The sequence below is a fragment of the Pistacia vera genome, unplaced genomic scaffold, assembly GCF_008641045.1.
Source record: "Pistacia vera cultivar Batoury unplaced genomic scaffold, PisVer_v2 Contig640, whole genome shotgun sequence".
NCBI lineage: Eukaryota > Viridiplantae > Streptophyta > Magnoliopsida > Sapindales > Anacardiaceae > Pistacia > Pistacia vera.
Window position 1 is genome coordinate 312,975 of NW_022196491.1, and position 16,483 is coordinate 329,457.

General features: G+C 37.7%; 1 protein-coding gene across 2 annotated transcripts; it reads right to left on the reverse strand.

The window, feature by feature from the left end:
* Window positions 1-5,737: 5,737 nt before the first annotated feature.
* Window positions 5,738-15,967, reverse strand: LOC116111498 (protein argonaute 1). Of its 2 annotated transcripts, XM_031397678.1 has the most exons (23): window positions 15,845-15,967; window positions 14,328-14,541; window positions 11,648-12,153; window positions 11,332-11,540; window positions 11,090-11,239; window positions 10,868-11,001; window positions 10,506-10,615; window positions 10,100-10,206; window positions 9,845-9,983; window positions 9,648-9,764; window positions 9,416-9,523; window positions 9,235-9,306; window positions 8,465-8,587; window positions 8,191-8,353; window positions 7,772-8,031; window positions 7,517-7,659; window positions 7,247-7,309; window positions 7,103-7,166; window positions 6,841-6,976; window positions 6,655-6,728; window positions 6,481-6,575; window positions 6,308-6,339; window positions 5,738-6,183 (listed from the first exon to the last, which is right to left on the reverse strand). In XM_031397678.1, the coding sequence occupies exons 2-23, from the start codon at window positions 14,530-14,532 to the stop codon at window positions 5,960-5,962; spliced, it is 3,234 nt and encodes a 1,077-aa protein (XP_031253538.1). In that variant the 5' UTR covers window positions 14,533-14,541; window positions 15,845-15,967; the 3' UTR covers window positions 5,738-5,959. The 2 variants fall into 2 exon arrangements, with proteins under 2 accessions (XP_031253538.1, XP_031253536.1); XM_031397676.1 differs by lacking the exons at window positions 14,328-14,541; window positions 15,845-15,967 and having other exon boundaries at window positions 11,648-12,345.
* Window positions 15,968-16,483: the final 516 nt, after the last annotated feature.

Below are 16,483 nucleotides of genomic sequence, written 5' to 3' on the forward strand. Positions count from 1 at the left end.
AAAGGTAATCCAACCTCGTTTGTTTGTTATGAATCTAATATGGTTAATGTTAATATTCACACTTGGTGCATTGACTCTAGATCTACAATCCATATTGCAAACTCCTTGTAGGGTATGCAAAATCTAAGGAAACAAATGGGAAGTGAGCAAAGCATCTTATCTAGAAACAAGATGGGCTCACATGTGGAGGCCATAGGAACATGTGTGTTAACTTTTAATAATGGTTTTGTATTAGAAATTTAGAATTAGATAGGACCTTCTATGTTACAAGGTTTTCACAAAACTTGATTTTAGTGTCCAGACTTGTACTTTTGGGTTATTCCTTTAATTTTTCAAACACATCATTCAGTTTATTTTATAATTCTAATTGTGTTAGGAATGATATTTTGTCTAATAGTCTTTATCGTATTAATTTGCAAGACAATATCACTTATAATTCAATGCATGTTCACATTGGGTCTAAGCGGTGTATTACTAACGAGGACTCTTCTATGTTATGGCATCGGAGAATAGGAAATATCTCCATAGATAGAATTAAGAGATTAGTAAATGATGGTGTAGTCCAGACATGGACTCACATGGTCAGAGATACTTCATCACCTTTATTGATGATTACTCACGATTAGGGATGGGCATGGGCTGAGGCGAGGTCTCCGACCCCGGCCCAAAAGCCCAAGGGGATTCCCCGATCCCGGCCCGAAGCCCGTTCAGGGAATTCAGGGAATCCCTGAAAAAAACCTGTTCCCCAAACGGAGAATCCAAGGATTCCCCGTTTGGGGGTTTTTTATATCCTTAGTTTTATTATCCTTTTCTTCAAATTATATATATCAACAAAAAAAAAAAAAATTAAATATATAATATACATATTAAACGTAAAGACCATATCATCAAAAAAGAAATTAAATCTATAATGTATATATTAAATATAAAAATCACCATACTAATATACAATGTATAATGTCAAATGTATACCATATATAATGTACAATATATGATGTCGAATGTATAATTTTTGTTTCATAGCATTAACATATATATATTTATATATATATATATATTAATTTATTTATAATGATTTATTATATTTAATCTAGTTTTATTTATTATCTATTTGTATATAGTTTCATAAAATACTTACACAATTATAATTTGTCATTGTATAATGTATAATTATTTTCAAATATTAAAATTATTATAGGTATATATGATTGATTTTCAATTATTAAAATTAATATATATATAATATACGGGCCGGGGTGGGCCGGGGCAAAACCTATCCTAGCCCCGGCCCGTCCCCGAATTCTGGGGCCAATCTTGGGCTCGATCTCGGCCCAAAGCCCGAACGATTCGGGAAAAATCTGTCCCGTTCGGGGCCAGGCTTTGTGCCCATCCCTACTCACGATATATGTATCTCTACTTACTTCATAACAAGAACGAATCATTAGATGCGTTTAAAACATTTAAGGTTGAAGTAGAGAAACAATGCGGAAAGCAAATTAAGATAGTGAGATCAAATAGAGGTGGTGAGTATTATGGTAGATACACTAAGATTGGACAAGCGCTTGGTCTGTTCGCTAAGTTTCTTCAAGAACATAGGATAGTTGCCCAATACCATGCCTGGTTCACCGAACCAAAATGGTATGGCAGAAAGAAGAAACTAAACATTATTGGACATGGTGAGGAGTATGCTTAGCAGCTCCAATCTTCCTAAGTCATTGTGGACTAAAGCATTTAAGACAGCTGTGTATATATTAAACCGAGTTCCAACCAAGGCTGTCCCAAAGATGCCATTTGAATTATTGAAAGGTTGGAAACAAAGTTTGCGACATATGCGCGTTTGAGGGTGCCCGTCTAAGGTGAGAATCTATAATCCACAAGAGAAGAAGTTAGACCCAAGGACCATTAAGGGGTATAGATTTTATTGTCCATCTCACAACACTAGGATTGTGGAATCAAGAAACACTAAATTTCTTGAGTATGACTTGATTTGTGCGAGCGATCAAATCAGAAACAATGTTCCTGAACATGATCATTTAGATTCTTGCCCTTCCACCTCAAGTGATAAATTGGTCATAGTTCATAACACCCCTCAAGTACAAACCGGTGTGAAACAACCAATTAGTGAAGTTCCACAAGCTGCTGACAATGTTCCAGTGGATCAAGTAGTTCAGGAATTACCAGAACCTTCTGAACATCCAGTTGAACCACAAGCTTGTCATGAAGATAATGGTACAATATTAAGGAGATCCACTAGAACTAAGAGGCCAGCCATTCGTAGTGATTATGTAGTGTACCTACAAGAATTTGACTGTAATATTAGAGCCGAGAGTGATCCCGAGTCTTTTTCATAGGCCATGAGTTGTAAAGAGTCAGAATTATAGTACAATGTCATGAAGGAAGAGATGAGTTTCATGAAGAGTAACGAAGTTTGAGATCTTGTTGAGTTGCCTGATAGTGTAAAAACCATTGGATGTAAATGGGTCTTTAAGACAAAGAAAGACTCATTAGACAACATAGAGAGATATAAGGCGAGACTTGTTGCTAAGGGATTCACTCAAAAGGAAGGAATCGACTATAGAAGATTTTTTCTCCTGTATCTAAGAAAGATTCCTTACGCATCATATTGGCATTAGTAGCCCATTTTGACCTTGAGTTGCAACAAATGGATGTAAAAATGGCATTTCTCAATGGAGACCTAGAGGAGGAGGTTTATATGAAACAACCTGAAGGATTTTCCTGTAGTAATGGTGATCACTTGGTTTGTAAGCTCAAGAAATCTATATACGGTCTAAAACAAGCATCCTGCTAATAGTATTTTAAATTCCATGGGGTAATTACTTCATTCAGTTTCATTGAAAACCTCATGGATCAATGTATATATCAGAAGGTTAGTCGGAGTAAGGTATGCTTTCTTATTTTATATATGGATGATATTTTGCTTGCAACCAATGATAAGGGTTTGCTACATAAGGTAAAACAATTCCTCTCTAAAAATTTCAATATGAAGGATATGAGACATCTTATGTCATTGGCATCAATATCCATAGAGACAGATTACAAGGTATCTTGGGTCTGTCTCAAGAAACCTATATCAATAAGGTTTTAGAGAGATTTCGGATGAAAGATTGTTCACCAAGTGTGGCTCCCGTTGTGAAGGGTGATAAGTTCAATTTGAACCAATGCCCGAAGAACGATTTTGAAAAGAAACAAATGAAGAACATTTCATATACTTCTACTGTCATAAGCCTAATGTATGCTCAGGTCCGTACAAGGCCTGACATTGCATTTGTTGTTGGAATGTTGGGACGATATCAAAGTAATCTAGAGAGAGCTGCAAAGAAAGTGATGAGGTACCTTCAAGGAACCAAAAACTACATGCTTATATATAGACAGATGAACAATCTGGAAGTAATCAGTTATTCAGATTCAAACTTTGCTGGTTGTGTTGATTCACACAAATCAACATCAAGATATGTTTTCATAATGGCTAGTGGAGCTGTATCTTGGAGAAGTGTCAAGCAGTCCTTGACTACTACTTCCACTATGGAAGCTGAGTTCGTTTCTTGTTTTGAGGCTACTTCACATGGTGTATGGTTAAAGAGTTTCATATCTGGACTTAAAATTATGGATTCCATTTCTAAACCATTGAGAATATACTGCGATAATTCAGCTACTGTCTTTATGGCTAAGAAAAACAGAAGTCGAAGTCGAAGTAAACACATTGACATTATGTACTTAGCCATAAGAGAACGTATTAAGGAAAAGAAAGTGGTCATTGAGCACATAAGTACTGAATTGATGATCATTGATCCTTTGACCAAAGGCATGCCACAATTGAAATTCAATAAGAGAACGTATTAAGGAAAAGAAAGTGGTCATTGAGCACATAAGTACTGAATTGATGATCATTGATCCTTTGACCAAAGGCATGCCACCATTAAAATTCAAGGATCATGTAGAAAAAATGGGACCTCATTCTACTATGTAGTTATATATAAAATGTTTGAATGAAACTCTTATTTATTGTGATGTTTTCTCATATTCATGTGCACTTTTATATCATTTGAGAAAATTCATCTGTAGGACCAAGAATAAACATAGGGTTTATTCGTTAAGTAATGTTTCCATATATAAAGTAAACTTGAGAAATCAAATGCATTGTAATACATGGAAGATAATACTCGTTTTTTAGGACCTGTCACCATAATTCGTGTATTTGTTTCTTAATGAAATAATGGTTAAAAATATAGACCAAGTGGGAAAATATAAAACTTATGTTCATCAACATTACTCATGTAATGTTGATAATTGATTTTCATTAAATACAAATCAGTTTTAAAGATTAATGATCCACATTTGTTGCTTCAGTTTTTCAAATGTTTTTGTTTAGCCCTTGATTGGGATTTATGGCAGCCATTAAGCAATGCCATTAAGAGCTTGATGGAAGCTTGACTATATGTAATGTTTTGGTCCCTAAGCTCAAGTAGTCAACTAAAACAAAATACATCATCAATATTAGAGTGTCTTGAGAGCTTAGAAGAGCCAAAATACAGCTTCGTGAGTTTGTTTCAATGGCTGGAGGTAATTCTTGATTCTTGGTTTATAGTCTAAGAACATTGTATTCTTTGTATTTTTTGTTTAGATTGCAAATAAGTTGCTTACATATAACCCTCTTGACATTCTCCTTCAGGGCAGGAAGCAGTCTAATTTGCAACACCAAGAGGGGGACTTGAAGAAGTGCTCCTAGCACCCGCCCCTCCACCGTGCCTTACAGTACTACCGCTTATTGTTGAACCGCTCTCTGATGTCTCTGGTTCGATGTAGAAACGAGCTCGCAGCAAAATGAATAGTATGCCTGTGGAACTGTCAAGTTACAAGAGATAACCTCAACAAAAAATCAGAACATACCAACTCACAGTTTTGTGCCATAATCTTGGGCTAAAATGAAACCAGAAGTGATATCTTTAGCAACTTAAAGCTTAAACTTTTGATGCTGAAGCTGGCTGTTTGTCCCTCGATTTGGGTAAGAGAAAAAAAAGGACTTCTGATAAATTAATCACAGTAATCATTCATCAGCAGCAAACTTAAATCTGCCCAGAAAATCCAGTGCTAATATATATGAGTTACATATGATATGACCAACAATATCACAAAACTAGGGCATTGAAAACTTCATAGAAACCATATGGTATTCAGCAAGTCCTACACCATGCCAGAAATATAACACATTTGGGCAATGTTGAACAAAGGAAAATCAATATAACACATTTGGGCAATGTTGAACAAAGGAAAATCAAAATAAATTATCGAACCAGAGAGCCATGCCAGAAATTATGTTGAACAAAGGAAGAAATAGACAAGTAGAATTGCCCTCGCACCATCCCTGCATACCAAGAAGAAGTAATTGATGTGGTATGAAATTACCGTTACTATTCTTTCTCAGTGACGCTGATATAACGTCTTTGATCATTAGCGTCATCGTTATTTAACGCCGTACGCCGTCAGCGTTTTTAATGGTGTATGCCGTTACGGTTAAGTAAGGTGTGCAGTTACAGCCAATTACGGCGTCAGCATTAATTAACGTCTTAAGCGTTAACGCTGTTACAATTTCTAGCCTTAAATCTTTATGTAACCTATTCACATTTCCCCGTGGCCGTTTACACACTTACGTAATGGACAATAACGTATTTACAATTTTACATTGTGCTTTTTAATATTTAACCATAACATTTTCAGATGATTTTTAAAAATGCCCCAAACCTTGCATTTGTTTTTCTACGGAACCCAGATGGGAAATGTATCCAGAAGTTAAATATTTAGGGACATTTTGGCACACCAGTAGCAAATGTCAGACAGCTACAAAGCAAAACAGTAGAGTTTCAGAACCAGTTTCCAAACGGCTCTCACAGCCACGGAACATAGCAGATGTCTACTTATTTTTTAAGGTTTTTAAAAAGGCCTAACAGTAGAACATAACCCTCTTGACATTCTCCTTCAGGGCAGGAAGCGGTCTAACAGCAGCACTAAGACCGGGTCCTCGAGTGCTCCTGGCAGCTGCCCCTCCACCCATGCCTCCGCGTCCGGCAGCAGTGCCACTTGTCATTGAACCGCTATCTGATGTCTCTGGTTCCATGTAGAAACGAGCTCGGAATGCAGCAAGATGGGCATAGTATGCCGGTGGAACTGTCAAAGTAACAACAGAAATTAACATCAACAAATGCAGAACCGAAAATTTGAGATAGCATGCACAAGGGTGTATGTGTGTGCATCCGTGTCTGTGAGAGAGACTGCAAGGGGAAATGCTTACCAATGGAAACAGATCGTGTGCACCTTGCATATCTGCAGAAATCAGAACATACCAAATTACAGTTTAGTGTCATTATCTTAGGATAAAATGAAATTATAAGTTACATCTTTGACACCTTGAGCCCAAATTTTTTATAATGCAGCTGCAACTGAATTATTCATTTATCGACTTACGTGTAGCAAAGGTTGTTTGTGAGGGACTGTAGTCCATCAGCAGAAAATTTGTTCTCATCCCACAGTACATGGTAATGAGCTGGACGGCTTGTACCCTGTTTGTCAAGAAGGTATATTAGAATCAAATCTGCAATGCAGCATGCCAAGTACATAGGAGTAGAAAAGATATCTAACCTGTATTCCAGCATGGCTACAGAGGTAAAAGTCGAATTCAGTTGGATGACAAATTTTGGAGTCCACAACAGTACCTGCAGGATTCATAAGATTGAGAACTTTAGGTCGTATAAAATAAAATAAAAAAATCTCTGCAACAATGATAAATATCAAATCAAATCAAATTATCAAACCAGAGTTTCTAACCAGGCAATATATTCCCACTCTTGTCAACTGCATTCCGGTCATGATGGTTATTGGCAAACAACCTTGTGTGGTGACGTTTCTGAACCACAACTAAAGTCACAGGAGGCTGATAGTTTGGTTCCAAGGAAGCACATGCCTGAAATTAAGTCCAACAAAAGGGGAAATTTATAAGCAGATATATTTAATTTCAGAAGTTCGTTGATTTAAGCAAATACCATACAGGGAGCTGGAATTTGGAAGTCATCAAACAGAGAAACCTTACCTTACGAATAGCATCTAGTTCATAGAGCAATACTTGATAGAACTGCCCTTCACTGACACCATCCCTGAAGTTACACAAGTACATCAGTGGTCATAGCAAGAAAAAGTAACAGGAAAACAGACAGCAGCAGGACTACGAAAATGCCTGTAAAAGATTATGCGCTGTGGCTTCTGCCCAGTTGCTCTACGGAAAGAAATAAGAAGTTCCCTAGATCACACCAAAGAGAGAATGTAAGGAAATTTATAATTAAAAAAAAAAAAAAAAAAAAAAAAGCAAAACAATAACCAACTTCAAAAAGCGATCAGTATTCAATATTGCTTCCATCCATCAAACATAAGCACTGCTCAACGACAAACCCATAGAAGAAAACAAACTGAACAACCAATACATGTGTAAAAGAGAGGTCAATCATACTTGATCATGCCACCGGACACTGTCCCTCTTACAGGATCCTGCCATGTCTTATATAAATCTTGGATGAGCTCCTGGCGATGAGCTTGAGCACAAACCAATCCAGCATACTTTGTGACCTCCGGCCAATCTTGAGAAGCCACAACCTGTTTTAAATTCAGAAAAAATTTTAATTAACAAAAATTGTGGTTGAACTAAGGTGAACACAAGATAACACCATCATGAAGCTGAATCAGAGAAAGAATTTAAAGCACATACGGCTGCAATAGATGGGCTGGAATCCTCTCCAGGGTGAGGATGGGTAACATCAGCTCCAAAAATTATAGTAGGTCGGTCACTGACTAGAGGTATGCGCCTAGATATTGCATCAACAAGCACCGTATTCCTCCCACCAACCTTCACATTTATCTTCAACGCCACATTAGCTAAATACTGTTTACTCATCCTGAAAACGTGCTTAGTCAAACAGCACTGGGAAACAAGACCGAGATCTGTCTCACAAATACGCTTCAAATCACCTGCAAGAAAAATTTGAGATTCATCATTTAAAAGATGGTATGGCTACAGCCAACCGAACAAACAGTATAATGGAATTGCTAAAACCAGCCTATGCAAATACAGGGATAAAATGAAATTAGTGAGAAGAAGCAAAATAGTGCCCTACGAGAGTCGCATACCATAAAGAGAGCCGTTATTATCAGGCAGAATGACAATTAGTAGGTCAAGCTCCTTTCCGGGACCCAGTTTGGTCATGGCATCATGGTACCGAGTTTTCAAGACCCTCTCCACCTGCTCAGGACGAGCAGTAATCACTGGAAGTACTGGTTCAGGTTCGAATGCCTGCACACATCAACCAATGTTAGAGATATCAGTTACATATGACCAGCAATATCACAAAACTAGAACATTGAAAACTTCATAGAAACAACATGCATTCAGTAAGTCCCATACCATGCCAGAAATGTAACACATCTGGGCAAGCTCATAACAAAAGCCACGGGCTACTTGATCTTGAACAGAGCGAGAAAAATTTATGCAAAGCCAGTGGTTCACTGTTCCTCCATTGACCATTTTCTGCAATAAAATAGAAATTAATCAAAAAAACACGCTGAAATTTCTATGCAGTTCCCATAGTTAACAGAATTTAACATATAACCATATATATTCAATAAATTGATTAATAGTCACCGAAGAAAATGTTCCCTATCAGTTGCTAGGTATCAATTTCCAGAATGCACTTATAAGTAAAAAGGTTAGGATCTTCCAACTTGAATTTGATAAACAAATTCCCAACAATTATCCATTTTAGCCCAATAGTTGAAATTTAGAAGTAAAAAAGCAACATCCGATAAATTTACACCTTTGAATTAAGACAAATGAATGGTTAGATTTGTCTCCCCTTCTTCATCAAAATTTTAAGCTAAAAGATCCACAGGTATTAAACAATAATCTATCATGCACAAGTACAGACATCTCCAACAATATATCAGATGAATTAGAAGTAAATCTAATAAAATAAAAGAATGGTTGGGATTAAGGTTTCCTAAATTGAAATTTCACATGATGCATGGCAAACACAGTTCTTCCAGCCAAATGTACAAGTACAAAAGGCAAATATATTAAACAGAATTGAATTCTCCTAAAAAGTAGAAATAATAAAAGGGATCTCAACAAAAACCATATTCAACTGTTGCATACTAAGTGGATAGCAGGAGATATACCTTATTCATCATGTTCCATTGTCCAACCTGAGGCAGGCAATCCTTTTCTCTACCAGTATCATGATATTTCAGCTATAAAAACAAAGCATAAGAGTCCTAAAATGAGCACAACTATAATATTTCAGTTGAAATTTAAGAAGGCAAAGGGACAAAATGGAATGGATAACAAAGGAGAACTTACCCACGGTGCTGGCAGAATACGAGCTTCAACTGATGCAAGCTTCTCACTAATTTTAATTCCAAACTCCCTTGCATAAGGATCTTCATGATACGCATTGTGCCTCACAGTCTACAGAGGCCATTAAAGAAAACACCCATGAAATTAGAAGGCACTCAAATGTTACAACTACATATGATGACAAGAAGAAAAGATGATAATAGGCAGAGTCATGCCATTTGCTCCAGTAACACACCTCCAAAATATCACGCTCCCTATCACTAGGACGCTGACATGTCACCTTTAGCAAAGCAGTAATCTGCCTCTCATTTAACCTTTTCGAGTACCTCTGACCCTCAACAATCTTGCAAACCTATATTTGAGAAAGCACAATCAATTAGCATTCATATCTATACATCATCCACAGACTGGAAGACACAATAGCAAGATTACCTCCATAGGCAAATAATTAGGTCTCTGCTGATTTCCCACTTGTAGGCAGGGCCACTGAGTATGTTGAATTATGAAACCATAAGTTTCATAAAAGTATTCAACAACAGATTTCAAGGTGCCACTGTCATCAACTGGAAAACTGTGGAAAACAAATCAGTCAGAGAAGTGCAGCATCTCAGTGCAACCAAGATATTAAGAAATTTGAAATATGAATACTACATAAAAATATTACAAGAACATTATATTAACACTCACGTCAACTCTCCTGTTGCTTGCGATGTCAAACCAGATATACGATACTTCCTGCGCATATTTCCCCGATGTGTAACTTCAACCCTAACTCCCCTAAGAGCCTTCTTGATCTGTAGATATATAATTAAGTAGTGTTTCACATATCTCATAACATGTAAAAAAAAATTCACTATTCTTAAGCCACAAGAGAACTAAGGTTTTGATTGTTTAAAAACAGAAATAATGTACCAAAACTGCAAATTAATCATAATAAATCATAAATCTGATGAGAAAATGAATTAATGGTTAACAGACAAACTTCCCAAAGCACAAAAAAGAAATATAGTGCATAACATAGAACAGGACAATTTGCTCAACTGCAAACAGCATGCTAAAAAACGAAAACAGAAAAAATAGAGCAGAAGCTAACCTTCACACGATCAGCATCAGACAATGGTCTAGCAGAAACATCTCGATTCAGAAGCTGTTGAACAAATTCGATCACTGGCAATGGCTCAATGAAAGCAGTGGAGGACATATCTGCAAAACAGATTATTTTTCACCGTGAGCAAAATAATATGCAGAAAAAAAGTATAATGATAAAAGCAGCATCAACATGTAGCCATATAAAGGGCAAAGATATATAAAGTCATGAATTAACTAATAATTTAAGGATAACAGAATGTTAAATCAAGCATGAGTAGTTCATGCAACAGAAGTTTTACAGAAACAAATTAAAATATATGCCTCCTAAGAGCTGGTACCAAAATTTGAGTAACAAAAAATACTTACCAATATTTAGTGACAGTCCCATCTGAGTTGGACGAATACTTTGGTAGAAACCACGCCAGCTTTCCAATCCCTCTCCCAAGGGCTGCCTTCGCCCTAGATCAGGTGAATAAAATGACCGGCCCACAGGACAGTACCTACAATAAATCAACACTCTTTTATCATATCAAAGGAAGTGCAAGTGGTAACACATAAAAAACTCAAAGGAAGAATCATAATCTGTACCGAGTAGTAGGCAATTCACGCAGAACAATGTCAAGAACCTGCAGGGCTTCCTGAGGAGCATCAGCTTGCCTCCCCTGCAAGAAGAGTCCTAAATGATGTAGGTCAGCACGAGCAGCCAATTTGATCACAACTCTAAATTCCCTCTCTCTCCTGGGTCAAAAAGAAGATAATTGTAACAATGCACCAAGAACATATACCAACAAAACAGTGTTAAATAGGAAAAATAAAAACAAGGGAAGAACCTTTGCCCGCCTTGTCCATCATCTTCATCAAGTAGAGTGATCCTAAACTCCTTTGATATAAATGGAAGTGGCCCTGCAGTATATAGACTTTTCCGTCCATCATATGCAGGAAGACGCTTTCCAAGATGGGATTCTCTATATAATTTAACCAGCTGCTCCATCACAGCACGGTTTACTCCCCGAGAAGTGACCTCTGGTGTAATGGTAACCTAATTGTGGCATCAAGAGCTTCCGTCAACAACTTGCACCAAACATTTAAAGAAAAAATAAAAGATAGACATAAAAAATAAAAAAAATAAAATAAAAAAGAGCTCACATCATATTGGTGTAAATCCTTATCTGGTAGTTCGGCAAAAAAGTGATTAGCCTTGACAATACACCTAATGCCAGTACTTCCCCTGCCAGGCCTAAGTGGGAATCTTACAGATTTACTTGAGGCTGGCGATGGCACAGCTTGAATTGCTTGACTAGCAGAAGCTTCCTGCTGGATAGTTAACTGCTGAAACTGCTGAGTGACTTGTGTCGGCTCAAATGACCGAGATGAAGAACTTGCCTCAGACAGCATGGGCTGAGGGGTGACCCCAGGCATATAAGAAGCCGGGGTAGCTTGATGCAGCTCGGGAAATTGTGATGATCTGGATGGCCCACCAGAAGGTCCTCCTCCTCCTCGGCCACTACCACCCATGCCACGACCACCACCATACCCACCACGACCTCCTTGCTGGGTTTGTCCTCCCCTTCCCCTGCCTTGTTGTTCAGGGGGTCCACCATATTGTTGCTGTTGTGCGGGCCCACGACCACGGCCACCACCTCCACGACCTCCTTGCTGAGATTGAGGACCCCAACCTCTTCCACCACCTTGATATCCTCCACCTCCACCCTGCTGTGGTGGAGCACTCCTTTCAGTTGGCCGCTGGGAACCACGACCACCACCAGCACTCGTTTCCTGGGACTCGGAGCTCTCACTCCCACTGGAAGGGAGTTCAGTCCTTCTCTTCCTCACCATACTGATAACCTGCTGCATGCAAGAACAGTATAACCATCAACAATGATACAATGTCAAAAGGAAATAATAAAATCCAAAACAAGCAAAGATCATTGCTGAATGACACCACGAGAAACAAAGTTAAGATGTATCTGTAATGAGAACAAAAAACAAGTACGGAAACCTAAACAGAAAAGACTGACAAAGCACCTTATATAGATAAAAGGAAATAAAAGTATAAAATCATACACTAGGGCTAGACAAACTACATTCACTAAATCATTTCTCTTCAAGTGAGTGAGCATAGCATTAAACACTAAAAAATTTGATCAGTAAAACCAGTACAAAAAGATCATATAAAAAATTTGTGCTAATGTAAGTCATCAACCAAACTTCATGANTGGTCTAGCAGAAACATCTCGATTCAAAAGCTGTTGTACAAATTCGATCACTGGCAATGGCTCAATGAAAGCAGTGGAGGACATATCTGCAAAACAGATTATTTTTCACCGTGAGCAAAATAACATGCAGAAAAAAGGTATAATGATAAAAGCAGCATCAACATTTAGCCATATAAAGGGCAAAGATATATAAAGTCATGAATTAACTAATAATTTAAGGATAACAGAATGTTAAAATCAAGCATGAGTAGTTCATGCAACAGAAATTTTACAGAAACAAATTAAAATATATGCCACCTAAGAGCTGGTACCAAAATTTGAGTAACAAAAAATACTTACCAATATTTAGCGACAGTCCCATCTGAGTTGGACGAATACTTTGGTAGAAACCACGCCAGCTTTCCAATCCCTCTCCCAAGGGCTGCCTTCGCCCTAGATCAGGTGAATAAAATGACCGGCCCACAGGACAGTACCTACAATAAATCAACACTCTTTTATCATATCAAAGGAAGTGCAAGTGGTAACACATAAAAAACTCAAAGGAAGAATCATAATCTGTACCGAGTAGTAGGCAATTCACGCAGAACAATGTCAAGAACCTGCAGGGCTTCCTGAGGAGCATCAGCTTGCCTCCCCTGCAAGAAGAGTCCTAAATGATGTAGGTCAGCACGAGCAGCCAATTTGATCACAACTCTAAATTCCCTCTCTCTCCTGGGTCAAAAAGAAGATAATTGTAACAATGCACCAAGAACATATACCAACAAAACAGTGTTAAATAGGAAAAATAAAAACAAGGGAAGAACCTTTGCCCGCCTTGTCCATCATCTTCATCAAGTAGAGTGATCCTAAACTCCTTTGATATAAATGGAAGTGGCCCTGCAGTATATAGACTTTTCCGTCCATCATATGCAGGAAGACGCTTTCCAAGATGGGATTCTCTATATAATTTAACCAGCTGCTCCATCACAGCTCGGTTTACTCCCCGAGAAGTGACCTCTGGTGTAATGGTAACCTAATTGTGGCATCAAGAGCTTCCGTCACCAACTTGCACCAAACATTTAAAGAAAAAATAAAAGATAGACATAAAAAATAAAAAAAATAAAATAAAAAAGAGCTCACATCATATTGGTGTAAATCCTTATCTGGTAGTTCAGCAAAAAAGTGATTAGCCTTGACAATACACCTAATGCCAGTACTTCCCCTGCCAGGCCTAAGTGGGAATCTTACAGATTTACTTGAGGCTGGCGATGGCACAGCTTGAATTGCTTGACTAGCAGAAGCTTCCTGCTGGATAGTTAACTGCTGAAACTGCTGAGTGACTTGTGTCGGCTCAAATGACCGAGATGAAGAACTTGCCTCAGACAGCATGGGCTGAGGGGTGACCCCAGGCATATAAGAAGCCGGGGTAGCTTGATGCAGCTCGGGAAATTGTGATGATCTGGATGGCCCACCAGAAGGTCCTCCTCCTCGGCCACTACCACCCATGCCACGACCACCACCATACCCACCACGACCTCCTTGCTGGGTTTGTCCTCCCCTTCCCCTGCCTTGTTGTTCAGGGGGTCCACCATATTGTTGCTGTTGTGCGGGCCCACGACCACGGCCACCACCACCACCACCTCCACGACCTCCTTGCTGAGATTGAGGACCCCAACCTCTTCCACCACCTTGATATCCTCCACCTCCACCCTGCTGTGGTGGAGCACTCCTTTCAGTTGGCCGCTGGGAACCACGACCACCACCAGCACTCGTTTCCTGGGACTCGGAGCTCTCACTCCCACTGGAAGGGAGTTCAGTCCTTCTCTTCCTCACCATACTGATAACCTGCTGCATGCAAGAACAGTATAACCATCAACAATGATACAATGTCAAAAGGAAATAATAAAATCCAAAACAAGCAAAGATCATTGCTGAATGACACCACGAGAAACAAAGTTAAGATGTATCTGTAATGAGAACAAAAAACAAGTACGGAAACCTAAACAGAAAAGACTGACAAAGCACCTTATATAGATAAAAGGAAATAAAAGTATAAAATCATACACTAGGGCTAGACAAACTACATTCACTAAATCATTTCTCTTCAAGTGAGTGAGCATAGCATTAAACACTAAAAAATTTGATCAGTAAAACCAGTACAAAAAGATCATATAAAAAATTTGTGCTAATGTAAGTCATCAACCAAACTTCATGAAGCAATAGTGCCTGTTCACCATTTTGCAAATTCCATAGCAGATATGAAACAAGCTTGGAACAGTATTTGAAAAGGAATAACAAGAAATACACAGAAATTATTTCCAAAACAAGTAGTTGAACTTGAAAATAACTAAAATGCATTTTATGCATTTTGGACTTCGAAACACTGAAGTCTTCTTCCACCACTTCTCGTGCAAAAGCATTTTTCCTATGTCTGAACTGTTGTAAAAAATACGTACATTGCAAAACACATTCTTGGATCATGGAACCCAAAACCCGTGATCGCCATTAAACCCGATCAATAACCCAAAGAAAAAAAAAAGCAAAAACTAAGTTGTGTGTACCATCAGTCAACTAAAAAATGATTACAGGAAACATTAAAAAAAAATAAAAACGCTAAGCACAGAAAATTTTACACTTTCTTCCCCAACCGAATGCTAAACTAAACTTCATAAATAAAAATAAAAACTCCACAGAAAAAAAAAATATATATATATATATATTTTCGCAAATATTTCCCTCATTTCTTCCAGAAAATCACACAGAGAAACAAAACCCCTAAATCAATCACCCTATAATCACACGACCCACGACCCACGAGTAACCGAAAACCCCAAACACTAAATTGAATACAAACCCAAATGCAGAAGATCTAACGATCTACCCCATAAGCAAGAACTCAACTAAAACCACCCAAAAAATCAACAAAATCGAACCTTAAACACCATTTTCAACACACCTTCAACAAATAATCAACAAAACAAAGCAGATCCGAAGGAAACCGCACACAATCACTCAGAACAAAACATCAACTAAAAACCCTAACGAAATAGATCCACAGCAGCAAAGTAAATACACATACAATCAAATCTAAATGTTAAAAGAAAATCAATTTTCATTGGAATGGAAACCCTAAAACCAGCATTTTTACCTTAAAACCGGTAAACGGAAAACCACCGGAACTGTAAAAAACGGGTTCGTGTGCAGACAGCACCACGACACAAAATGCTAACACAAAAGGTGACTCCTTTGGTTGAGAGAGATGATAGATATAGTAAGTTTATAAGTACTGTGGAGAGAGAGTGGTGGGCGAGAGAGGTGAGAGAAAACTTTTGTGACAAGGGGTACCTTTTTTGTTAAAATCTCCATAATGCCATCCGCACTATACTTGTACAAGATTGGTAGGTTCTCGAAAATGACTACTTCGTCCTAACCCTAGCCATAGGGTTTTTGTTTTTGTTCTAACATATAACGGTGAAACTTATAACATTATACGTTGAATTACAACTCGAGTGATTTATTATTTTATATAAATTATTAGGTTTTGTTTTGTATCGATTCTTCATTTATAACTTATTATTTTTTTAACCGTATATACTAAATATAACATTCACCTTAAAATTATATTTGATATTATAGACATGATTTTTCAGTAATATTATACATTTTAAAAGGAATTTTAAAAAATATATTTGTGTAATGTGTTATCCTTAAGGGATAGGTTTTCTTCTCTAACAAATGTGTCGTTATTTTATTGACATCATCATTTCACTTTTCAAGTGCGATATCA

Coding starts and splice junctions, on each gene's coding strand:
- LOC116111498 (XM_031397678.1), bottom strand. CDS start 14,532: ATGGTGAGGAAGAGAAGGACTGAACTCCCTTCCAGTGGGAGTGAGAGC. Junction 9,524..9,647: donor GGGAGCGTGATATTTTGGAG/GTGTGTTACTGG, acceptor TGGCCTCTGTAG/ACTGTGAGGCACAATGCGTA. Junction 6,576..6,654: donor GTAGCCATGCTGGAATACAG/GTTAGATATCTT, acceptor CTTGACAAACAG/GGTACAAGCCGTCCAGCTCA.